The sequence below is a fragment of the Arvicola amphibius genome, chromosome 2 (genome assembly GCF_903992535.2).
Source record: "Arvicola amphibius chromosome 2, mArvAmp1.2, whole genome shotgun sequence".
NCBI lineage: Eukaryota > Metazoa > Chordata > Mammalia > Rodentia > Cricetidae > Arvicola > Arvicola amphibius.
In genome coordinates, this window is record NC_052048.2 from 165840219 (window position 1) to 165867431 (window position 27213).

A 27213-nucleotide genomic window follows, 5' to 3' on the forward strand; every position below is an offset into this window, starting at 1 on the left:
GTGAGCCTAATTGATTTCTGCATACTTGTGGATAGGGATCTGCCCTCTTCCATTTATTTTTCTCTTGACAAGTAGGATGTGAAATGTTGTTCCATGCCTTTTTAATTTAAATGTTGCACATGTTGAGACTTGATATTGCCAGCCATTTAGAGCTTGGCCCCAAACATAGCACATTGTTGTTATTAGCCTTCATCAGCTGGTTACAGCCAACATTCTGTTTGGAACTCTGAAGGAGTATAAATCTCCTTTATAGACATAACCTATTCCTGCCATAAAGCAGATGCAGTGAGAAGGCAGAGCTAAGTCTCCTTGGTGAGTTGCTTTCGTTGACCTCATTAGATTGGCTAGGTCAGGAGTGTTCACATTGGGAGTGTTTTTGGGAAGTAAGGTTTGAATTTAAGTTAGCTATATATGTATGAGGTGCTTTAAAGGGAGTAATGAGAAATTAACACAAAGATAACAAGTTCATGTTTCTGAGGATTTTGTGATTGACCTGAGAAATATACACATGTAACCAAAGCATTACATATGCATACATCGGGCTCAGACAGAGCTTAGAGGGGAACTAAGCATCACTCATAGCCTGCATACGGGGCTATGGATGATGTCCTTGAAGCCACATACATTCATTGCATTCAGTTTATCAGCTGAGTAAGCCATCTGTCTTGCTCACATTTACTATCTTTTCCAAGTGCATGTAGATGTCCTGGTGGTCAGCAATACTTTTAAATCAAATTTTGTATTACATTTATCACAATTTTTATTATAACGTGTTTCATTTTCAATGAGTATATGTTTCTACCATGGGTATCTGTAGATTTTTTTCTTGTTGTTTGAGAATTCCATGCATGCATACAAGATGATTTTTAAATATAATTTTAAATTTATCAAAAATAGATTATTCCATATGATATATTCCATCCACAATTTCTCTTCTCCCAACTCCTCAAGATCCTTCCCACCTGCCCACCCACCCAAATCCATATTTATTTTTTCTCTCTCATTAGAAAACAAATAGGCAAAACCAACAAAAACATTATAGGACAAACCAATAGAAGGAAAAAGTGACCAAAGAAAAAAATATAATAAAGACATTCAGATGCAGAGACACACATACACATACACAGACACACACAAAACTCAAGATTGGAAACTTTTATATATAAGCAAAAGATCTGTAAGGTAAAAAAATGTGCAGATAAGGCATTATAAGGCAAAACCCTCCAAATAACATTGAATTTGTTTTATGTTGGCCATCTGAGCATGGAACCTACCTTTAAGTGTGGTTTGTAATACCCAGTGAGACTACACTGGAGAAAATTAACTTTTCTTTTGTAAGTGGTTGTCAGTTAGAGAGCTTCTGGGTTCCGGCTGGGTGCTTGTGTCCACTGTAGCATCTCAGCCCTGGAACTCCATCTCAGTTCCCGTACACCTGTATAGGCCTTGTGTATGTTGCCAGAGGCTCATACATGAGTTCACATGTGTAGCAGCCCTGCTATGTCTAGAACCCTTGTTTCCCTGGTGTTCTCTATCCCCACTGACTCTTGCAATCCCTTAGCTTCCTCTTCTGCAAAGGTTCCTGAGCTCTAAGGGAAGAGATTTAGGACTGATTGTTCCCAGGTCTCTTATTCTCTGCACATTGTCTGGCTGTGGGTCTTTCTATTTATTTCTATCCACTACTTCTCGATAATAGCTGAGCAGCACACTGATCTATGAGGGTAAAAGAATGTAATTAGGAGTCATGTTGTTGTTATGTTCCTTTAGCAGGACAGTAGTAGTTGATTTTCCTATAGGTCCATAGCCAATTTATTCTCAGATTCTTGGCAACCTGAACAGTGTTTGCCATGGATTCTATCTCATGGAAGGAATCTTAAATTGAATCGGACAATGGTTGGTTACTCCAACAACGTTTGTGCCACAATTGTACCAGTGTTTACTGCAGACAGGTCACCATTGTAGACTGAAGGGTTGGTAGCTGAGTTGGCAGTCATCTTTATCTTCTGGTAGCATGCAGAGTACCTTCCAGTACCATGAACACTGGTCATTAGGAGTATAGGCTCTTGGTAGCCACCAACCTTACTTCTTGTTCATTGAGTTATATGTAATGTGGTCTAATCAAAGTCACTCCATCCCTCTGCTTTAATTCCTTTCTCACCTTCTCCTCCCAACATGATGTCTTTGTTTTTTTGTTTGTTTGTTTTTCCTCCTATTAAATCTACTCAGTGCTAAGAGTATGTTTATGGACTGAGAACCATCTACTGAAGTACAGATAGCCTTTCAGGAGCCACATCCTTGAAGAAAACTAACACTCCCTACCTACGGTCATCAGTGTCCAGTAGCTCCACAGCTGGAATGAGGCTTTGTCCTCACCTCCTTCCATCATGTTGGGATTTCTGTCTGGTTTGATCTTGTGCTGGTTTTGTGCTCTTACATCTATCATGAGTTTATATGCCCTGCTGAGTCCTGACAACAGTTTTGCTGTAGCCATTTATTGCCTCTGGTGCTATTATCTTTCTGCTGCCCTTTCTTTGATGATTTAGGGCTCAGAACTCTGCCGTCTCTTGTTCTCTGCATGTTGGCCAATTGTCAGTCTCTGTATGAATTGCCACAACTGCTAAAAGAAGATTGTCTGTTGAGGGTTGGGAGATGCACTGGTTCATTGGGTTAAGGCTAAGTCATTATAATTCAATTTAATACTGTGCCTGTTTAGTGGAATAAAAGAAATAGATTCTCCCCAAAGCCTACGACCTGTCTAGTCATAGGTTCTTAACCCAGATAGCAGTGTTAGGCATTTAAAAATTGGTCTAGTTATTTGTATACTGTAAGCCCCTGGCTATAGCAATTCTGTCCAAAAGAATATTCTACAACAATAGGAATATTCTCCAAAGTTCCCAATGCAGTAATCTTTAGCCACATGCAGCACTTGAGGACTTGAAACATGGATCCTGAACTAAAACTGAATTTTAATTCTGTTTAATTTTAATTTAAGTAATGACATAACCACCAGCTAGGGCAATTGACAGAACAGTTAGTAGTTTTCTGAACCCTCTACCTATGTCTTCTCTGCCCTATATCCTGGTTTGCTTTTGTCCCACAGACAGGGAAAATGTGTAATGAAAGCTGTTTTCAGAACCTTTCCTAGTCATAGAAATAAAAGGAAAATGGTCTCTGCTTTTCCCTCACCTCCGTCTGCTTCTCTGCAGCCTGGGTTGATTAAACCAGTTCATTCACATCTGGCTTAATCCAGGATTCACATATCACTTTCCTCTGTTTTGAAGTTGACTAATTGGGCAGGATATTTATGAATAATTACTAAAGACTCAGGTGAAAATCTTATTTTGATGCTCTCATTAGATAAGATTTGCTCCTCGTTAATGTTGCTGAAGAGCTGATGGTGACAAATGGTCTTCCTATGCATTCTTACTCTGAAATAATAAGTCCATAACACTGTATGAGTTCTAGATTTTTCTGATGACCCATAGCCTTGGGGCTTTTTAAGATTATTACTGGAATTATTTAAATCACAATGGACTCTATGAAGGTAACAGAGTAATGAGAGAATAACAATCTGTCTCTGAGTACAAAATATGCCTTTTGTATTTATATTATAGCTAATTTAATTTTGTTTCGTTGGTTTTTGAGACAGGGTTTCACTGTGTGACAGCTCTGACTGTCCTGGAATTCACTTTGTAGACCAGGATGGCCTCAAAGTCAGAGATGTCCGCCTGCCTCTGCCTCCCAAGTGCTGGGATTAAAGGTGTGCGCCACCACCACCCAGCTTTATGTTTTTATTATAACTGTAGTGCTAGTTGGACTGATAGCATTTTTCCCCAGACAATTTTTGTCTTACACTGTTTTAAGACAAAATATAGGAAGAAATCTGTCACTTCTGGGATCACAAAAAGCCAATGACCAAAAGTTCTTTTGTGTTCAGAACATCTCAATAGCAAACAGCTTCTCTGTCCCAGCCCCTCTGTGAGTGGTGTCTACTCTTTTGCTGTTCTCTGGGTGCCTCTTTCCCACCTCCATTCTCTTCTTCCTTTAAGGCGAGAGACTTGGAGAGCATATGTAAAATCACACCCAAATTTTGGAACACCTTTCTTTCTAAGCCCAAACCCCCACATACGTCCTCCTGGCTCCTGCTGGGCCGTATGCCCTGACACCAGGAGCAGCAGAAAGGCAGGTATTGGCGCCCAAATTGTCAAATCCCTGCTAGAGGACGATGAAACAGCAATAGCTGTTCTGGCCTCTGTTGTGTTTATGAGAACTCTTCCATACCTTGTTCTTCCACAAATTTCCTCAGACAGAAAGAAGCCGGACAGTTCTTTCTATATTAAAGACCATATACTTGTCATAGGACTTTTGTGTCTTCATGTTGTATTAGTAAACATATCACTGTGAGGTCTACCATTTGTTGCCCATGAGGGTAGTGATAGCGTGGAGCAGATGAAATGTTTGCCTATGATAGTAGTGGTAGTGTGTAGTGGTGGAGTGTGTGCACATGATATGTTTGCCCATGACAGTAGTGGTAGTGTGGAGCGGATGTGTGCACATAACAGTAGTGGTAGTGTGGAGCGGATGTGTGCACATGACAGTAGTGGTAGTGTGGAGCGGATGTGTGCACATGACAGTAGTAGTAGTGTGGAGAGGATGTGTGCACATGATAGTAGTGGTAGTGTGGAGTGGTGGGGTGTGTATACGTAATATGTGTAGGGATCGATCCTAGAGGGAAGACTGTGAAGAATGGAGTCCAGGAAACTGTTCTGAGTTTGCTCGCCTCTATCCCATAGGAAGTAGAGAGGGATGAAGGTGGAAATTTGGAGCCCTCTTGGTACCAGAAAAGCAACACCTGTTCTTGCCCTGTACCCCAGCTCCTTTGCATTGAATATGAATGAAGAGATATAAATTCCTGTCCCTCCAGTCTGTGGGAAATATCTGAAAGATCCTTTCAGCTTGGAGTCTATATTTAATTCTCTTGGATCTTCCAACACACAGGCTGACACCTTCATTGTTCCCCACATCTGAGCATCTATCAATAGTTCTTTTCATAAAACAAAGTCCTTTTTGATGTATCTGCATAGAAAAAACACATGGGTAGTGAAACTCAATGTCAAATCTCTTCAGTGCAGGTTGTTAGCCATGCGACTGTTCCATTTCGTGTGTCTGTCATATGTGTTTTCACTGCACTTGCAAAATCCTGCCACGTTCTTATGTCTTCTATGTTTTCCCTTTTGCATTTGAGCCTGTATTTATTCTTCAAGTGGAATATTTCAGCCTACGAGTCTCTGATCTACATAGAAGGAAACTAGTGCGAAGCTAATCAACTGTCAGCAAACTGGATATTGCTGGGTGTCTTAGCGATTGCCATCCCATGTAGCCGGCTTGATAAAATGTCTGAGAGTGATGGTCTTCGGGAAATCAGCCTGTGTCAGCATTGAGTTCCTAATCACTGCGTATTAACACGTCTGTCTCCTGCTGTTTTCATTCCAGTATCTACTAGAAATGAAAAGCTTAATCCTCCCACCAGAGCACATCCTGAAGAGAGGAGACAGTGAAGCAATCGCGTACGCATTCTTTCATCTTGCACACTGGAAGAGGGTGGAGGGGGCTTTGAACCTCTTGCACTGTACGTGGGAAGGCAGTAAGTCATTTATTTTCCTTTAAACATTCTTTAAGAACATAAAGTGCTCGAGCTATTTATGCCACAACAGTTGATGATGAACAATGAGAATCCGCGTATCTGGTTTTTGTTCCCAGTATGTCACATTATCAGGGCAGTTGATTATGTGCTACTCCGGATCCCCAGAGACAGGGGGGTTGCTGTGGTGATGCCACATCTAGGTTAGAAATGCACCTTCCTACAAGAGGTCAGTGACTCTGGGTACCCTAGAGGAGTACTGGGCCACCCTGAAAGCCCTCTCTGGAGATCCGCACAGCCCCTTGACATCACAGTAACCTTTACCATAGGCTTAGGCCTTGTGCTAGACGCTACTTGTCATTTCAGATGGTTGTAGAGTTGGGTGAGAGCCACAGTGATCCTTCACTGAAGTAAGAATGATCATCCACAAAAGCACTCTAGATATGTTTCAGAAACAGCAGCAATGCCCATTCAACCCTGGTGTGGCAGCCCCTGTGAGTAACAAGTGCCTGTTAGATAGATGGAGGCCTAAGCTAGCCCGGGATGCTCTGTTAGATAGATGGAGGCTAAGCTAGCCCAGGATGCTCTCTACGCTGCTGTCATTCTGTGTAAGGGAAGCAGGGTCTAATGGCAGGTGACAGGTACTTAACTTTGTGCTCCTTCTTATCTAGTGAGGAGGAGTGAATGGCCACTTGTCCCCTGTCTGGTGACTCTTTCAGAAGGTAGAGTAATTGCAGAAGTCGGGTGACAGGTGAACAAGTCCTGAAAGCCCGGGCAGCAGTAGAAACAAGAACACAGTGTGAAAAAACGGCAGCTTGTAGGGTTGGTAGGAGATGGTAAATTAAGGAAAACAGAGCCGATTCTCTGTATGCTGTTGGATAACATGTACTGAAACACTGTTAATACCAATTTAAGCAAAACAAGCACAACCCATAGCATTTCTTGCGGAAAATCAAAACAAAGAATATTTGAGTCTCTGGTAGCTTTTTCCCAATTTATTCTTACTTTGATCAGGCTCACAAACAAGTCTTTTTAATCCTTTCTGTTCTTTATCTTTTCTGCTTCCATTTTCACTTTGATAAGCTTCTGTTCCTTCCTTTTCCTGCCCTTTCTGTGACCCAGTAAGAATCCAGCTTGGTTCAGGAAATGACAGGGTGGTAGCAGAGGGGTGGGGGCAAAGGGGTGAAAGTAAGCTGACAAAGATGAGCTTCAAAGGTGGCTGGAAGTGTTTTGTTTAGTTGCTTTGAAATTTTTTTCAGATAATTAGCAAGTTTTCTTTATATAACTTTCTGTTTATAACTTGAAAGATGTTGCCAATGCCTCTCACTCCTTTTGAGAAGTGTGATGCTATAGCCAGGTGTCTGGGTGAGTAGACTCGCTCAAGAGACTGGGCCTGTGCGCAATGTCCCGCTTGTGCGAAGCATTGCTTGTAATGGTCTCTGTTAGAGCACAAAGGAAAATGTTACTTAGATGTGAGAAAGATTCCCAAGAGACCAGCACAAACAAATATGAGACATTACATCTAGTGTCAAAAACTGAATAGATCAGTTGGCTTAGCAACTAAAATTGTATCTATAGCTTGGCATCCTGAGAATAATAGTGGAAACTTATCGGCTGGACCTGATTGATAAGATCCAATCCTCTGGGAAGGACCCAAAATGCTACAAAGCAGAGGGTAATAAATACACGATATGAGGATTGACATCACCATAAAAAAATTAAAACCCTTTGGAAAATAACTGGGCATTGTTGGGAAGTTAGTAATCAACTAGCAACACTGAGTTTCTCAGAATCAACAGGGAAGGGTCGAGAGACATGGAGTGACATGGTGAACTGCCAAATTGGGCAGCGCACAAGTATTGGGGATTACCTCAAACCACAGGGACAGACTACTTTATTGGGATTAGGGGTGAATTTTATATACAAAACAGTAAGGTAAGGAAACTGGATACCTATAGAAAACATCTACTGGGAATTTGATATTTACAGATAAACATATCTTACGAAAATCAGCTAATGACACCAGCCCAAATCAGTCACAGTGTCATTCAGTCTCCAGAGAGAGCCTTGGTAATGAGCATTAGAATGTGCTCTGTGAGTGTGCTCGCTGTGTACCGAGTACTTGGAACCTTGAGGAGTGTCATCAGACCCGGGTGTGTTCAGTTGTCTTGCATTTGCATCTTTCCACTTGCTGTCCTAATAGTGTTCTAGCTAAGGAAGAGCAGAGATGGTCACATCCGTTCTCCAGCAGGAGAAGCAGTGAGGAGAGTGGCTGGTCACTTTGTAGCCACCGTTCAGATAGCCAAGCCACAAATGCAAGCCAGTATTTTCCTCTCAGTGAGCAGAAGAAGATAAGAGACTAATTATCTATGAAGCATTTGCTTGAATATTACAACATGGATTACATCATGACATAAACTAGGGTATACTACCTCATAGTCGATTCTTTTCTAGTTTAGGAAGTTATCCATCCTCGATAAAATTACATTTTTCTATCTATTTAATATTGGTTTAAACATTTAGATAAGAGTAAAATAATAAATACATATATATATAAACAAAGGAAAGAAATGGAAGTAAATTTACCTAACCTTAGTTACTACTGCTGAGTTGTGGGTGTGCTTTCATTTTGTTCTTGATATGGGTACTCTTCAAATTTTGTGCACCTCACATACGTGTTTTCAATAAGCAAAAGATGTATATGTATTTATATGTATATACTTATGCATATATATACATTTTATATAAATTTTCAGCCATTTTTATTTATTTATTTTTAATGATACAGGTCTCATACAATTTACTGCTCTAGCTTCAGACACTTCTCTGCAATCCTTGGCATCTTTTCCATATATGTAACTTTTAAATCAAATTAGAGGTTAACATCTCTGTGTTTTAAAGATTGTTTTATTATTTTTAAGTTTTTTTTTTTTTGTGTGTGTGTGTGTGCGTGCATGTGCATGTATGTGAGTGCGGGGCCACAAAGTGGCCAGAGCAGTTGAATACCCCAAATCTGGAGTTACAGGGGGTTCTGAGTCGACAGGGTGCCTGATGTGGGTGCTAAGAACTGACTCGGGTCCTCTTGAAGAACAGTTTGTCCTCAAAACCAAGGAGTTTCCAGCCCCATAGTGTTTTAAATCAGAAGACTTGGATCAGAATCTTGGCTCACTTGCTGATAGTGTTATCTACTTTCCTCACTTTGGAAGCTGTAAGGCCATATGAAATAGAATGTCACACCCTGAATGTCCCATGTTGGTGACCTCCAGACCTGCTGCAGCTCCTCTAAGATGACAGCAGATCCCCACCCCTCCCAGCAGTCTCAACAGAGAGCCTGCAGTTCCACAGTATGCCACTTGGTGGCGCCTTTTGACATCTCCAGCCCTAGAGTTCAGGTTTCCTTCTCTGAGTCATTCATTTTCTTTATTCTGAAATGTAAGGCCATTCCCTAAGTCCTCCCAAGTTATCAATGTTATTAGAAAGAGCACGCAGGAGAGAAGATAACAGAATCTGGTTCCATGTTAAAAAATGATTGTTAGCCAAGTTGTGTTCTCAAAATCATTAAAAACAAAACAACCTTGGCTGTGTCTGCAGTGTCATTCAGAGCTAGAAATAAAGGACGGTTTTCTCCTTTCAGTGAATTTACTATGCTAGAGAACTAGTCATTCTTGAGAATTCAGTGGGTTTCGCATCAATTAAATTGAGCCCCCCTCCTTTTTGCAAACTCCAAAGTCTGATATATATAGCAGAGATTGTGTTTGCAGCATATGGTAGTTAAAGGAGAAAGCGCCCTTGAATCCTCAACCACAATACATCAGCATTTCAAAGGTTTCCAAAATGTTTGATTCATCACTGCCCCAGGCCCTGAAATTACACAATATGCCCCTCAGTCAAGAAAATTAAGAAAGGGGAAGAGTCTCAACTTTTTAGATTTTATGTTTCCTGGATTATTGCACAGCTGCTGTCTTATCAAAATGATGTTTGTTTTAGCCCTGCTGGCTCTGGTTGTGCCCGTGCACATGCACTGCTGCAAGTATGGGCTGAATATCGAGATCGTGTGTGAACGAAAGGACGATCTCGTTTCAAATGGCAGATCTGTTTTACCTGTATCCAGTCCTGGTGCGTCCTCAGCTCTCTCCCACCTATCTTTCCAAGGCTCTCCTTTTGATAGTATGTATTTTAGAAAGCATGGTTGTGTGTTGACCACAGCTGTGAACTTTAATTTTCTTGTTCCATATATCAGAAGGCGACTATGACATGGTAAATCACTTGGCCTTTCTTTGTGTCTATATTTTTCTAACTAACCAAATAGAACTCTTTGTTTTCTTTTGGGAGCCCCTCCCACAAGAATCCACTAAATAATGTATAAGATTTGGAGGTGGTGTTTTTGAGGGGGACTAAGCAGAGTGTTTCCTTTGAGAGGAGAAAATGGCCCATTGTTGAAGCATAGGATGAGATTATGATTCTAATGTATTCTCTTTGAACCTAATGGCAAATGTGGTTCTCGGGGCATTTCCTCTAGCCATACCTTTGCTCCACGAGGCTGGAACCTTTTGGGCTTCTCCCTGATCCTCACCCCCACCCCTAACAGATCTGAGGATGCAGTTTCTGATTTGCGAGAAAGTGATGATCAGATCAACACTAGCTGTAACTGATGCACTCACGGCCGGCCTCAGATACGCTGTGATGGAGAGCCAGCCTGATTCTGAGTTTGCTGTGTTTTGGTGACAAACCATAACATGGAGTAACAAATCATGACATGGAGAACCTAAAGCTTTGTTTAAGACTCAGGCTCATCCTGTGTTTCCAAGGCCACCCAGACCCGAGAGCAACATTGATCATTCTGCTCTTGTCTCTGGAACAGTGCGGCAGGCAGGCTCCTGTAGTCTGGCTCAGTTTTCTCTAGTAGAGAAATTCTGGGTTTTCCTGAGTGCACTGAGCAAACAATTTTTGAATTCTTCCTTTGTAACAGGCTGATACCAAGGTGAAAATGTTTTGTAAGAAGCATTTGTGTGTGTTACACACATTTTCCACATACATGTTTTATGCATACATGTTCAGAAGCAACTACACATGTATTTGTGTATATAGGGCTAGTGGAAGCAGGCTCTCATGGCTCTAGGGGCAGAGGATCAAAGTGCTGAGAGTCACTAGTGAGTTAGGAAGTTCACTGTAAAACCCTAGAATTCCCTCTTCAAAATTAGGACAAACCATGCTTAAATCCGACCAAAGGAAAAATGAATTTTTCAAGGTCAGTTTACTTCACTCTTGTAGTTGAAAGAATATGGATCAAAAGCCAAGCTTTGATCCCCATCTTTTCCTTAAGTCTGCATTGAAATGGCTAATGAAAGACAGGTGGCCCCGCGACTCTTACTTGCCTGCACTTAGACTTGGGGCATAAGCCTTGCATTTTGATGAGGACTTTCTGCCACAGCAACTGCAGGTCTATCTGTTAGCGCACAGCAGCCCTCCGCTCATCATGCCCCCGATGGAGGAGGCCAAGCCTTTAGGTTCAGTGGAGCAGGGAGAGGAGAGCCCTGGCCTGTACAGGGCAGCCTGGCACGTGGGTCTGGCTCTGCCAGTGTGGGGACAGGGAGTTTGTAGCTTACCTGGTGCCACTGTTAAAAGCGCACCCTTTTGATGGGAAGCTAATGATAACGGAGGGCTGGGACCCACTCAGCTCTCCGTACTACACATAATCTCAATATGTTCTGTCTGAAAGGAAAAATATCAAACACATGTCAGATAAATATGAAAATATCTTCTATCTATCCATATAATAGGTAGGGTGACAGTTCATTATTTTCTCAAGTTCCACCCTTCTGTCATCTGCGGTTCTGTTGATACTCGAGATCCCCTGACCTGCACAGCACTGAACAGCTTGGAGTCCCGGAAGTGATTCTCTAGAGAGGGAAGGAGCCAGGTACATGAGTCGGAGTCAACTGTGTGGGATGTTTCCATGTGCCCCTAAGTGACTTGGGGCTCCAACTACATCCTGAACAAAGGCATCAACACCATCAAGATGAGAGGGTGCCCATGAAGTGCGAATGTCATTTATATACTGTGTGTTTCAGCTGTTTAGGTTTCTTGCTTAATTTGGAGTCAGATATGTGTACAATTTTAATTTATCTAAAATATGTTCCTCAAAGACTTTTAGGAAGTGCATAGTCATTTGTAAAATAGTCATCTCCAAATGATCTATTTCTATCCTCATTTAAGCCACTAAATAAGTGTGTTCTAAGGCCTTACACTAACAAAATCTCTGAACATTTGGTGACGGCTTCAAGGCTCGTAGAGCCAGTACCTGTCTCCGTGAAAGGGACGAGTAGTGTGTGTGTGTGTGGGGGGGGGGGGGCTGGCCATGTGTGCCATGCCTCTTCCCACTCTGCACACTCCCGTTCTTATCTCAGTCTTTGTTGGACCTTGTGCAGTAGGGTGGGGGAAAGGATAGAATTGCAAGCAGAAATTGTATTTGCTTTTGTTTAGTGAAGCCAAAACTTAATATTATTTTATGAACTTAATGTAAATGATATCTGACATGAGAAAAAGAGATCTTAAGGGTACCATAAACATGCAAGAAACATATACTATATACTTTCAAAAATTGTGTATTAGCAAAATCTCCACCCTTTCTGAAAAAGATGAGAGCTGATTTTTAATTTTTTTTAAAAAAAACTAAATTGATGCATAAAGTTCTCTGTGCTTGCCAAATATGGGAGGAAAGATTCTCATTTGAAGATGCCAATCCGCCATTAGATTCTATTGTCAAGCAAGACTGTCAAGAGCTTGTACTCCTAATTTCTCTTTTAAAAATAATTTCCTGAAGCTCAAACCAACTTCAGTTTTGAGTAAAGTATACTTTTCAAAATAATCGCCCTTATGGAAACTGTTTTTTTTTTCTTCTTGTATCATATGAAATTGAATACATTTAAAAACAGGAGCCTGGGCACGGGGATGCTTTCAGAGACACTGTCATGTATGAAAAGGTGTATTGAATCCCTGCCATACTGCAGCTTTAATATTAAAATAAGTGCTCCCCAGAAGAGATTTTAGTAAGTGGATGCTATACAATTACTGCAAGGTTTTTTTCTCTGTTATATTGTTTGTTTTCATTCTTTTGCAAGCTTAGTTCTAGTGGGAGAGATGTTGGCTTCATCCTCAACATTTCCGTGATTTAACAACCCGTGACACGATTCTTCTGTCACTTGTGCTAACTGGCAAAGTCATCTTTGTTTGTGTGAAAGGGTCTGATTAAACCAGGGTGAGTCTTCCATTATAAAAGAGCTAAAGTCTGGGGTGTTTTTTAATGTTTTAATCTGTTTAAGAGGTTTCTGTTACAAGAAGAAAATTGATAACATTTTTACCTCAGCAAACTGCCAGCACACTGGCTCTGCTCTCACCCCGCATTTATCCGTGATTTATATTCTCTGTGGCAATGCGCTATAACCTCCCAGAGATACCACTGTGGTGTAGATTGACCACATTCCAAACGCTGGAATCACATACATACTGTTTTTACTCTTAAATACTGTTCAGACACCAGAATAAATACCATATGTGCACTGATGCTGGTTACAATAGGACCTTGTCATTTCTTGTGAGGAAGAACAGGCTTTCTTTCTGATTCTTATTTGAAGGAAGTATGCAGAAGACAAATATGTACATTGACAGCATTTTGTGAAGACTTTAGTAATAATAGGGCTAAGGATGTAGCATGATTCCTTGAAATGTAGCTTTTAAAGCCATAAATATTGTTGCTCCTTGCCGCCATCCCTCATGGACACATGTACAGGCTAGGACTGTTAACTGGCGCTCCCAGGGTAGTGCATGGCTTTTCCATTCCGTATCTGCAGCACGCAGCCGCTAAAGGACATCTGTTGAAGAAAAATTAATTCCGCGAGCGCTGCTCATAGGAACAGTGAGACTAACATGCTGATGACATTGCAACAGGGAGAATAACGCACTCGATAACGGGGATGGATGGATTGATTGGAAAGCCATAATTCAGTGTAAAGCCTAATGTCATCCGACGCCACAGACACAGAATTTAGGTGGCCTGACATCATCAAAACGTAGACAATCAATCTCTCCGAACCATTTTCCCCTGCATAATATTGAAAGATTTAAAAGTCTCATAAAGTTTAGAAATTCTTCTCAAATCATGTGTTCTTAAGTTTTTGTATTTATCATCCTGGTTGGAGTTGTAATCCACTTAGGTATATTTTTAAACCAGACGCAGCAGAGTGCCTTTCATTTTTGTACAATCTGCAGCAAGCTCCAACAAGTCAATCTGTATTCACTTCCGGGAAAAGCACTTCAGTCCAGGTGTGCATTGCCATTGGCTGGGCTCTATTGAGTTAGTGCTTAAAGCATTTTTATAATATTTTATGCATGATGAAACCCTAGGTACTGATATTGATGGCTCCCCTGCCCTTCTGCACCTCTGTCCACACCCAGCTCTGAGTTCTGCCCAGAATATGTAGTGTGAGACGGATGTGCGAGCGACGCATCGCAGGGCTCTGCGGTTGTTTCTTCTGCTCGTGCCTCTCTCATAGAAAGGAAAATGCTCAGAAGTTCTGATCTGAGGTTGGGAAGCTAGGAGGTAAATACAACCTTTACTGTACTGTCTTTCCTTTGTAGCTTTCCGGATGATCCCGTACCCCTTGGAGAAGGGACATCTCTTTTATCCATACCCAATCTGCACAGAAACAGCAGACCGGGAGCTGCTTCCCTGTGAGTACCCCCTCTGCAGCCTGCCTTTCCTTCAGTTAGGGGGACATTACAAAAGATGGGAAGCAAAGAGGTGGTATGATTAGTGTTGAGGATGGCCTTATGTCCTGGCCTTATTTGATAGCCTGCGTGAGGAAATGAGTGACGGGAATGGGTTGGACTCCCTGCTTCTCCAGCTCTTTCCAGACCCATCAGAGGGAAAGATGCCAAGGCTTGAAGTTTAGCAGAGACGAGCTATCGTGAGTCTAGCAGAGATTGATATCAGCACGCAGAGCACTGATGGAGAGCGGCTTCTCTGCAGGCTGGTTTGTTATGGAAACTTCGGCTTGGGCTCTCCTGCAGGTCCCAGGTGGTCTGTACAAGCTGGGTTTGAAGATGAAGAGCTGATGTCAGAGGGAGCTACAGTTGAGTCACGGGTGGGAGGGCAGAGCCAGGTCACCGACATAGCTGCCAGAGGCAGCGTCCGGAGTGGAGAAGGGTGGTGTGCTGTCCATGGTGATGCAATGCTCCTGACCAGACGGTTCTGTGAGCATCTCATGGGCTGCACAGAGTGAGCTGGCTGACATGTGTAGAGCACACGTGCGAGCTGAGCCTGTGTCATGGAGGGCAGGATGCACACCCTGCCCTCGAGTGCCTTAGGAACTCACAGCCTAAGGGCCACACCACATGTGGAAAGTATTATTTTGGTTTACTGTAATACAACATTGTTTTGACAATCCAGGCTAAATAGCTATTATCCAATCAGACCGAGTGCAAGGATCATGTCCAGGCTCTTCATGTGGTCCTGACTTGGGAAATACTTTCCTCCCTCTTGGCTTCTCTCTCTCTCCTCCCACACCTCCTTTTTCAACCTTTTTTCCCTTTTTACTAGCACTAGTTACACCAATATCTAACAGCTATAGAATATATAACTGTTTTCCTAGAATGGCTTTGGAGAGCTGACATGTAGTAAAATCGCAGATGCCAGCCTTACTGAGGCAGTGGTGAATGGTAGCAACCGGATACAAAAGTGCCTGCTGCCAGGAGACCAGGCCCCCCTGGGAGTGTGCCACCTGTTTCCTTGCTAATCGCCCCAGCCTGTGCTTTATGTTCAAAGAGCTGGGAGAGCTCTGTGGAGCTCTGTGGTCAGCGCTTCATTTCAAAGGCATCGGGTGCATCACATGACATTAAATTTTATTTCAGAAATCCCCACGCGGGTCCATAATTCACCTTTTGACGCCCCCTTCAGGGAGATCTTTATTGAAGTTTCAGTTTTCTGGTAGGAAGGCAGTCTTCTGAAAAGCATGGTATTTTAAAATGTTTTAGTTAAACCAATTAAGTTTTCATGGATATAGATTAGCTACTAACACCACATTACAATTCTTAAAAAAGCAATATTATGAAAAAGAAAAGTGTGGCTCAGATGCATTGAAATGGGTACCATGATTCAAGTGCAGTATCTGTCGCTCCAGAACCTCCTAGAGGGTTGGATTTCGAGAGTGAGATGGAAAGAGGTTTAGTTGTTGTAGACACTACTCATTCTCTGAGAGTTAAAAGTATGGTTGCTTGCATAGTAGGCCCTGAATGCACTCTGCCCCAGGTTCGTCCCTTAACGGGCTGACTTCCTGGGTGTGCAGGGAGGCTTGCTTTCACATACGACATGCCTCCTGATAGATCGTGTCTGCTCTTTGTTTTCAGCTCTGTTGATTAGGGCTCTGAGTAATAACACTTCATGGGCAATGAAGGATATGTAGTTTGTATTTTGATGGGGGAAGGGGTCACTGGGATCCTGCAGGCTCTGATAGCAGTGCTATGACCCCACACTTTCACACTCCCTTCTGCCAGGTCTCACACAGCTGGTTTCCCCTCTGGGCACACAGCCCCATTCCCCTGGCCAGCATCTCTACCAACCGCATAGTCACAAGCAGGCCTGTGATAAACTGGGCTAGACTAGTTCATTACGTATTTTATGTTTTGATACCATAGCTCTTTTGGTTTTACCCAAACCCAGTGTTGACCATTTGAACACTATGAAAGATGCTCCAAAAGCCTTCAGTCCGCATGATTGTTTTGAGCACACTTATCATTGGGGTGTCCTACAGTTGTGTAGGATAACCCTAGCAATTTGACCCTTGCTCCTGAAGGTCATAGGGCTACACATGAGATCCTCACTGAATGTCTATTGGGCAGCATTCTGCGCTGACATCCTCAGAATGTCAAGAGAAAATATAAGATAAACTAATATTGTTTATGATAATGATTTAAAATACAGTAAAATAAAAGCAGGACAGATATACCGAGACGTGCACACTCACACTTGATTTGGGAATTCCCTGTGGAAGTATATTTTGTAATTTGGACAAGGTTTTGCTATTTTGTATTTGCTTTGTGGATAGGAACACTGTATATTAAACATAGATGTTGCTCATGAGTGTGTGACACCCACAAGCTAACCCTGCTGTGTCTCTCACTAAAGTGCTGCAGGTGGAACTTGGGCTTGGGAGGAACAGCTAGGCCTCAAGGGCAGCAGGGGCAGATTGGAGCTGGGGAATGTTCAGGGTCCTGCCTGTTTCATTTCTAACATGCTGCAGCCAAGGAGCGTCAGCGTCCCTAAAATGCTTCCACTTCTGTCCTAATGGCTCCCCTCTGGTCTCCCCAGCTTTCCATGAAGTCTCAGTTTACCCCAAGAAGGAGCTCCCCTTCTTCATCCTCTTCACGGCTGGACTGTGCTCCTTCACAGCCATGTTGGCCCTCCTGACACACCAGTTCCCGGAACTCATGGGCGTCTTCGCAAAAGCTGTGAGTGTTTCCTGGGAGGGGGACTTGGGCAACGGACAGGTGGACCCGGAGAGCCAAGGGGAGGGCCTGAGGGGACCGGGCTGCTGTACCAATGTGGCGGAAACCCTGAAGAGTCATTTAGTTTTCATTATCACTAGAGCAATCCATGGCTGAAGGATCAAGTAAGAGCACAGGTTGTTAGTGGAAGCCTCACCTCCTTTCCCACAGAAATCCTCGTGCCTTCCAGAAAGCACATCAAGTCCCAAAGGATGAAATAATTTAGGGACTCCTCACCAATGAGAAACTCAAGCAATGGGATTCGGCTTCGTGTATATGAATGGTACCTCTAATCTTTAGATATTGTGTCTTTCACTCATGAAGGATGAGATTTATGCTTCCACAGATTATTTTTTGTGATATTTTAAATGGATACAAACCCTTGGTGTGTTTGGGCAATGAACTATGAGAAAGTGTGAAAGCTTGGAATGGAAGTGTACCAACGTGACATTCAGAAATAGGACAATCCACTAAGAGCCTTGTGAGAGGGTAGTAGAAGGAGCCCTGTAGGAAGCCATCTGCCCTGCTTGCTAAGACCCTCTTTCCCTGGAGAGAGTGCTGATTTCTGCAGGATCATGAAGGGGAGAGTCCTGATTTTTGCCACAGCTAGGTATCAAATAGAAGGACCAGAGAGGAAAACATGAGTCATCTCCCTGCCGTCCGAGTTCAGATGGGGATGATCTTTGTCTGTACTCTTGTCTCCACAGTGGCCCTGCCAGGCCTGAAGTCAGTTGCTCAGGCCACAAACTCTTTGTCCTCTCAGGCCCCTCCTGCCTTGGACCCTGTCTGGGTCAACTTCCAAATGCTGACCCACTCCTCAGTGCCCACATTGTTGACCTCCCTTCCCTGTCCTGCGCCCCTTTCTCTCTTCACAGCCTCCCCCTAGCTTACGGGCATGCTGTTCTTGCCTAAACTGTGTAAATGTCTCCGCTGGTCTCCTTGCTTCTTCTCTTCACTCTGTTGCTTACACTAATGCAAGAAATAGTTTTCTAAATTTCCAATAAGCACACCACTTCCCAGCTTTTACTTACTTGTTCTCTGTTATTTCGAGCTATAAATCTCATTTCTTTTGCTTGACTAAAAGAGCCTTTTGTCTTCTAGAGGCCCTTGCTTGCCTTGTTATCCTCCTTCCTCAGAGTTCCTACACAGACCCAACTTTTCAGCCACAGTGAAGTGCTCACAATGCTCAGATGGACCAGGCCTGCATATCTCAGCGGCTTTCCGTGTCCTGCTTGTTACTCAAGGCATGCCTCGTATGGCCTCCCCACTCCACTTGTCTCCTAAAGACCTCTCCTTTATTTAATACTGTACTCATTTCTCCTAACTTAACAGGATGTCTCCACGATCCCACAGAGTTCCATGAATGCCTGTGTTATCACATATTATTCTATATGATTGGTAAGGGATTGTCTGTGCCCTTTAGACTGTGCAGTCTTTGAAGGCAAGTGCCTTTCTGTGCCTTTCTCCCATCTGCGTCTTTAAAGCTTCACATCGTAGGTTCTCATATGGCCTGGTAAGTGAATGGGCAGCGATGTATACCTATGTTTATATCAGATGCCAGCGGGCTTTCCTTCCCTTCTCTCCAAACCTATGTTTATATCAGATGCCAGCGGGCTTTCCTTCCCTTCTCTCCAAACCTATGTCCCTACAGTTGGAAGGCTCCTCCCAGTGCCTACTGTTGCTGGGACAGGAGTGTTTCTAGGTGAATCGTGAATGCTGCTGCACGTGGGCTTCCCTGTCTACGATCATGCCCAGTTCACCCGCAGCCATTCCAAGCTCCCTACTGGGCCTCCTGTGCCACTTTCCTGCTCTTCTGTTTATGTCGGCTTCCCACTGGGAGCACACCCAAGAAATCACTTTCTCTTGCAAGTTCTCAGGAGGTCTTCTCTACTCCAGGCCCATTTGAAGTTTGAACTCCCTTCTCCTTTCTTCAGGGAAATTAAGTTTTCTTACGTCTCTTACATATTTTCTAAAGTCAGCATAACCCGAGTTGCTGCCCTGAATGCCCTTGGTCCCAGGCCCTGTGCTGTTCACTGTTCTCTTCCTCTGAGGAAAAGTCGCTGCCAAAGTTTGAGATCAGAGTGTAATCTAGTTGCGGCGTGTAGTCGGGATGTAGCTCTGGAACTGGATAAGTGCTGCTCCCGCTTTTCTGGTTCCTTTTAAGCATTTTTAAAATGTGTGCAAAAGCACCTCGTCATTCCAGTGCTTATTATCACGCTAATAGAGGATACTTGGTGGTGGTGGTGGGGAATCTCAGGGAATTTTAGCCACTAGCGTGCCAATAATACTTCTGGCCATACCAACGTTCAGAATCTTGATGCTCACACACCAGGAGTCTGGATTTTTAGCAATAACCCCACCAGCCTTTGAGGGTGGGAGTTGGAGATTATATTGCCTTCTAAGGAGTCTGAGCTCATGAAAGGTAAACCATTTGAGAAGTCACCTTGTCATAGCTCCTCAGGTGACAGCTATCCAGAATTAGTGCTTTCAGTATGCCTGAACCTTGGAACAACCAAGGAAGCTTACAGATTGCTGATAGCTACCTTTCCTAGGGCGTCTTGACTACTTGACCCCATGGCTCATGTGCATTTGAATTTTCAGATGCTCCCTGGGGATTCAGGTGTGCAGTCATGGTGGAGAACCACAGTACTGAATGGAATGAAAGCAGGCTGCCTGAGAGCATTTTGGCAAAAAGATCAGGAGAGCAGATAGCAAATCGATTCTCTAGAAAGGTCAGACAACAGCTGCGAATTCTACAGACAGTCGGGGGTGGGGAGTCAACACTCTAGTCTCCTCGTTTTACACCTAGAATCACACGATTGAATGAAGGAGATTTGGCTTCAGAGTGTTCCTACTCTCTACCAAGCTGTGGTTCTTTGGTCAGCTCCTCCTGGATTTAACAAGTGTGCTTTCAAACCTCTGCCCAGAGGATCGAAACTGCTGTGTCCTTATGGAGTTCTAGCCTTTCCCAGGTCTGTGAGGTTTAGGAAGAAAGGAAGGTGGGTGGCAGCAAGAAGGCAAGGCCAGCCAGCATCGTCTGCACCTCCTCACTCCCTCAGGCCTCTCACAAAGCCTCTGGCAAACCTGGGGGGGGGGGTTATCGCAGCTGCCCTGGAGGCTGTCTGCAGCCATTTGCAGCTTGAGAAAGTGATCCTTTTCAGTCCTGGCCTGAGATAATACCGGGTGTGAGGACTTTTAGTAGATGCATAGAGATTGCAAGGCCACCCCCCCAGGCTCCACAGCGTGGGAACTCTGACATGTCTGTTCACTAACACAGCCAGTCCCAACACTCAGACAGTGAGTCACTGGAGAGGCCTGAGTAGAGAGGCTTCGACTAGTTGCCTGCAATCTAATCTACCTCGATGACTTAGGACTAGCTCTTCCGAGAATGTTTGCTTCTCACGATAAGGCTACTCATATAAGTCAGCTATCACTGCAGGCCCAGCTCTGCACGGAACGTGGGAAGGTCAGCACTCTGACCTTCTGCTCTTCAGGGCCTGTCTTTCCTCCTCTGCGCTCCCCCCTTCCCTGAGACTGCACCCCTTGACTTGTGCCTCGTCTTCACTTATAGGCCTGGGCTCTTTGAAGTCTGATATTGATTACAGTGGGATGTCAATTGTCTGCTTGCAACAGGGCAACTGGAACCTATTCAGATAAGCAAGAGGTTTCCACTGGGAACCCAGCTGGTTGCAAGCTGTGACCTTCCTCTAAGTAACAGTGTCTTAGAGAAAGGAAGACCCGGGCCATTGAAGTGCCTCTCTCTCCTTTTTATTGGCCCGGTTGCTTTTTCTCAGCAGCGGACACTAATTGAGTTATGGGGCATTTGGGTTAGAAATTTGACCATGTCTCTCTGCCCTCTGGACAGAGTTTGGGACACTGAGAGAGATGGGTTGATCCAAGTTGCCTGGTTTTGCTCATTCAGATTTAACTTCTCAGGCAATAAATTTCCCCCTTAGTCTAGAAATGAAACTGCTGCTTCTTGTCAGGAATTAGTTGGGTTTCTGGTCAAAGGTATTGATTGTTTTCCACACATCTAAAGGAACAGCTGAGTGCCCGAGGCATCCAGAGGATTGAGGCTTGTGCCTTCAGCCTCTTTCTAACTCCCGATGGAAGCTGCTGACTTTGGTCTGTTAGTGAGTGGAAGGGCTTAGTCACTCCAGAGGCCTCGACTAGCTTTTTTAGGGGTGTGTGCAGGGAGGAGGGAGGGAGAGGGTGCTAAGAAGGAAGATGGCATGGGTATGAGAGGGGTCCCCCTCGGCTGGGGTAAATAGGTGAAATTACCAGAAAGCACTCAAAAGAGGCCTTTCTCAGTCACCCATTCAGGATATGAGGGAGCGAGAGTATGTATATATTACAAACATTGGAGGACTGGACTGTCATTTCCTCATAGAACCTCGGTGAGAAGTTCCATGCAGATAAAATATAGCAAGGAAGGCATTGCATTTTGGCATGCATTGGGGGGAAAGGAGGCAATGATAGACCTAAAAGCAAATCTTTTCTCTCAGTCAGGTCAGTTCTCCCCAGAACAAAGAAGCAAACAAGCACAACGGCTCTGTTGTTGAGCTACTTTGACAGCCTGTCTCCCTTCAGGGTGCACTCTGGTGGAGACCCCGATGCCACAGTTTATGGTGTGCAATTGTACTGGGGAAGACAGTGAGGATGAATGCCTTTCCTCCCACGGCTCTGGCTCGGAGGGAGCTGAGCAGTTTGTCCTCTATGCCTTTCCAACTCCAGTCTTCCTAAAGCTGCCCGGTGACGGCCACCAGTGATATCACCGTGCTTGCTGAGCTGTCCCTTCCAGTCCCTGCTGGAATCTCTGATTTGTCCATAGTTTTCTCATTTGGAGTTATCACTCTTTATGGAATTGATACTGTAGGCAAATGCTGTCCCCGTTGCAGCCCCGGCCATCCGTCCTTGTGCATGGCACACCTCAGTGTGTATGCTGGATACACATGTACCCATATAATTTTGTAAATGCAATTTACATTTTAATAATATTTTATTTTAATAATATTTTAATAATTACATTAGTGCGATGAGTCTATTTGTCTATATTATCCTTTTATAACTAGGACTGGGGGGGAAAGTTTCAGAGACTGCCATTCAGAGCTTATCCATTCTTGGGCCCAGTGTTTTCTCGTGCCCTCCAGCCTCAGACATGATGGGACACAGTCCATTTCTAACCTGGGAAGGATGGGCAATCCATCCTGCAGGGTATGTCTCTCGAGTGTTTTGGCATACTCACGAAAGGGCACTTTCGTGTCATCAGAAACGACTGTGACTCTTAACACCCGCTGCGCAGGGAATCACCACACCTGTTGCCGCCTGTGTCTCAGCTGCATGTTTGTCCTGGTACTCAAGGCTGCCAGCCAGTCTGAGCTCTGCCTGGGCTCCGGTGAAACTGCACTGGTCGCCATCTGACGGTTTCCTGTTCATATTCTGACTCTGCCTCCTGACTGCCCAGTTTGCTCCTGTGTCCATCCTTAGTGTTAGCAGCTCACCTTTTGATCTTCCTTATATTGGAGTCTATTTGGATTGCCTCACTTTATAGAGCTTTGCTTGGTCTTTCAACACTTCCCCCTCTACTCTAGCCTGACTTCTCTTCCTTTCAACACCCTGGGTGTCTGACCTGATTGCTAGCATGGTCTATATGTATTACTTTTCTCTGTCCACATCCTGATGCCCTTGCTCCCTCTACACCTCAAATTTGAGCCTTCAGGAGGGGAAGTTTTATCCTAGGGTCTCCTTTTCTAGTGTAGCACTTAATTGCCTTGCCAAGCAAATGTATCTGATTGATTTAAAAAGCAGAATAGAGAAATTTTCCCACTTCTTTTTGATAATGCAATTACAAGTGTTATTGGCCTCCTCGGTATGCTCCATACTCATTAAACACACAGACACATGAACACATGCACACACACTTACACTTGTACACACCACACACACACGCGCACACACACACACACACACACACACACACACACACACCCCATTCTAAGGTCCTTGAATCTGGAATACTTGCCTTCCATACCTCTTATTTTGAAGATCCGCAATCCGTAGAACACGTGACGAGTAAGGATAACGCTTTTAAGTTTACTGTCTCCACTGCCTACTAAATTCGTTTGCCCAGAGCCATATTCCCACTCCATGTTTATATTCACTCCCCAAACTAAGCTTAAATGCAAAATTTCTGTTAGTATTGTCAGTATTGTGCCATGGATAGGGATTATTGCAGAAGGCTCCACAGTAAAGAACCAGGTATTGAACCTGAGCAAGACAAGGCCTTGGTTCTCAGGAGGCAAAAGGCAGAGATCTTTTCAATGCAGCTCCTCCCTGGATAGACGTCTCTTCTGCTAGCGTCTACCACAATATGAGCTTGTGATTGAAATCAGTTGTTCACAAGAACATCATCAGAGTAGATTGGAAATTGATTGGTATCTGATAAAGCAAATTGTATTTCTTAACAGACACTTTTATTGCTCTCTGTGTGTGAAAAGCAGAGAAGTATTTAGTAACCGAGTAAGAAAGTCCATCCAACAGCCTTCCCTGGAGGACAGGGCTTCCCAGTGTTCCAGCCTTCTACCTGCCCTCAGCCCCCTGCTACACGACAGAAAGCAAGCTGTTTAGAAAGGAACCCGGGCTGTGCACATATTTGGGAGACATCAGGAAACCAAAGCAAGCTGATATTGAGACTTGACTCTTTATATTGCCTGTTCCACTTAAAGTAAGCTGTACAGCAAGTCAGACAGTCAAGTGGCCCAAGTTATCACCATTGTCTAGCTCCTGTACCCACTGACTACCCACCCATCATCCTCTTGGATGATGCTCATCTTCATAGATGCTGGTTTCCTAGGAGTTGTGGCAGCTGTCAGAGGATGAGGGAGGCTGTCCACGGACACTTCCTTCTTATCTGTCACGCTGGGGGTGGGGCTTCCAACACTTCCTGTAAACATGAAGAGGGCTGTAGCCTTGGGAGGCTTTCAGAATGAACTCTGGTCAGACGCTGGCGTGCTGAAGGCGCTGATCTTAGTCCTGACAGGCCCTCCTGACGGCTGTCTCTCCGCTCTCCCTGCAGTTCCTCAGCACTTTGTTTGCCCCCGTGAACTTTGTGATGGACAAAGTGGAAAGCATCCTCCCCTCCAGTTTGTGGCATCAGCTGACTCGGATCTGAGGGCGCCTCCAGCCTCCGCTGGATCTTTGTGCCAACTTCTCATGGACTGCAGGAGAGCATGTCTCTGAAAAGGGATACCACTCTGAGATCTGAAACTGGCCGTGGACTATCAGTTCCCTAGTAAAGGCTCCTTTTGTTGTACAAAATTTATTGATGTTCAGTTCTATTTTATTTTGCCTCCAAAACTGAAGAAAAAGTAAAAAAAATAATAAACTTTTGTGTATTGCAACAGCCTGTGTGTCTTCTTATATCTTCCTTCCAACCCTAGACTTGCCAGTATTCCCAAGAGACTGGTGGGTTTGTGCTGTTCTCTGAAGCTGTGTAATCTGCTAAGTCCATACTGCAATTTTCTTGGCTGACAGAACTAGTCTCTGCAGAGCTCAGAACCCATGAGTTGGTGGCTTGGAAAAATGGAATCTCAGGGCTGAAGATGTGGTAGAGCACTTGCCTTGTAAAGGGCCCTGTTTTCTGTGCGTCCAACATTTTTTTTAAAAAAAATTAGATAAACAAGTAAGAAAAGAAAGGAAAAAAAATAGAACCACAAAAGCACTGTGCCCAAACCGAGTGTCCTCACACACCAAATGGGCACACAGAAGTCAGATTTCCAGGGCGAATGTCACTCCCTGTAAAACAAATGTATGTGCCTCGGGTGGTTGATCTAGCTTCACGGACTCTACTGAAGTTCCAGGAATCACTAGTGAGAAGCTACAGGTCAACAGTCTGTCACAGAACCTGGCCGTCCCACCCTTAATACCATTTTAAATGTTTCTCCAGCAGAACCTTTTCATTTTTGTCACGTTTGCATTCCTGCCACTTTAATCTGAGCATTCTTTGAGCGTTTTAGCGACCGGAACCAAAATGATCGCTTTGTCCTCAGCACCTTTCAAAGCTTCATGCGTGATTCAAACCTAGCAGAGCATATGGCTTCAGTTAAGCAACCACGAATCCTCTATCTGCGGTGAAAAGTACTATTTACCACCTCGGGCCAGTCCATCTTCTGCATACTTGCCCTTTTGATTTAGGACCCACGCTCTTCCTGTGGCTCATCAAGGCAGGTAGTGTTCCAGGAAGCACCATGCAGTCTCCTTCTAGGGCGTGGGCTCCTGATCTCCACCTGAGGGCCGTGGGGTGGGTGGGTAATTTGCAGGGCACCAGGTCTGCCCTTAGAGTTGGCTAACTTCTCCTTATATCTACTTTGTGCAAAGCCATGATGAGAATGTCCAGCTGGTTTCTGCCCTTGCAGCTTATCCAGTGAGAGGCTGACCCCGTATACATACCGGTAGTGTTGCTCTTGGGAGTAGGGGCCATGCTTGCCTCGTTGACAACTCTTGACACAGAGTGGACGCTCACGTGACTGGGTGCCTCAGGTGGTGCAGGACTTGACAGGCACAAATAAACTTTTGATCTGTGTGTGAAGAGAGCGGTTTCAGATGAGAAGGACCAGGGAAGGCTTAGAAGTATAATTTTTGAGTTGAACAAACAAATTATCTAATACAATTCTTTAACCTAATGGATGAGGAAATTAGATATTTTTGGTCTGTTGGGGCTGGGACTCTGGACTGTGCTAAGTCCCGAAGGAAAGGTTTGAGAGCAGTAAGCAGTGGGAAGTGGAAATGGCTCAAAGCCAGTTGCTAGAAACCCTGAATTGTAGGAAATGAAGCCAAGGAATGCAAAATAAAGATTGTGTGTGTGTGTGTGTGTGTGTGTGTGTGTGTGTGTGTGTGTGTATGTGTGTGTGTGCGTGTTTATGACATAAGGTCACTACATAGCCCAGACTCACCTCTAACTTTCAGTCCTCTGGCCTGTTCCCCAGAGTGCTGAGATTATAGCTGTCTCACCATGCCACCCAGTTTAAACAAGGATTTAAATATGCTTGCCATATTTAAGAATTAGACTTTTAGAGCAGGTTCCTGGAGAGGCAGGCAGAACCTGGGCTTCCGTGGGTAGAAAATGAAGAGTAGAGATCAAAATAATGGTGACAGGTGAGTAGGGGATAAGGGAAGAAATGAGTCCCAGGACTAAAGGGTTAGTCAGGCGAGGAGGAAGGTGCCAGCAAATTGTGGGCATGCTTAAGGGTATCAAATTATTTGAGCTTACTAAACCCTCACCCAATGATCCAAAGTCACTCTTCTTCGATTTACTTCTCAGCTCCTTCAGCCTCCTCTCAGGTGTCTCCAAGGCTTACCCCTGCGGTCCTGGCCTCCAGGCCTCCATTGTTTTCCAATTCCAAAGGACCAGCATCCAAGCCATTATTTTAAATGGTTGGTGCAAACCTGTGGAGAAGCAGAGCCAGCACAACCGAAATAACAAAGGTTCCTAAGCTGATCAAGTTTGCACAACTTCCCCCACCTGTTGCCTAAGGTTGAGGGGGCCCAGCTTTTCACTGAGATGTGAAGTCATGTTGCGTTCTGCCTTTTGCTTTTTGTTTCTTCATGAGGCTGCATCAAAGCTCTTTCTAATGAGCATTCTTCTATGAAGACTCTTCCATCCCAACAGTGTCCGATAGCCTCATCTCTTATGTTTTGTTGGAATATAAATGCAATCATTCTGAATTTAATGCCAATAGGACTCATCCAGCAATGTTTAGCAATGGACACAGGGAATGATATATAACATTATAAAATGATCTCCAGGCTTGCTTTCAAATATCTTGTCAGCACTTGGTAATGTCAAAGTCACTCTGGCTTTTTAAAGGAGTGGAGGAGGTCTACATACACTTTAACACAGCCTTGAAGAGTTAAACACCAAATTTAGAACTAAACAACTTCAAACCAGACATATCTGATTTTTGTGCTTGGTTATTGGGAGTGTATTGTTTTAATTCTTTTCATGGCCTGCTGTAGAATCATTCTATGCAAAATTT

The 27213-nt window shown here is 44.0% G+C and overlaps 1 protein-coding gene across 2 annotated transcripts in view; it reads left to right on the plus strand.

Moving 5' to 3' along the window:
• St7 (suppression of tumorigenicity 7) overlaps positions 1-24579 on the plus strand; it is a 232166-nt gene extending 207587 nt beyond the window's left edge. For both annotated transcript variants that reach the window (XM_038318939.2, XM_038318940.2), the window contains 4 exons: positions 5491-5641; positions 14276-14368; positions 17004-17143; positions 24255-24579. In XM_038318939.2, the coding sequence (XP_038174867.1) occupies positions 5491-5641; positions 14276-14368; positions 17004-17143; positions 24255-24350 (480 nt within the window). In that variant the 3' untranslated portion in view covers positions 24351-24579. The remainder of the gene's footprint in view (positions 1-5490; positions 5642-14275; positions 14369-17003; positions 17144-24254) is intronic.
• Positions 24580-27213: the final 2634 nt, after the last annotated feature.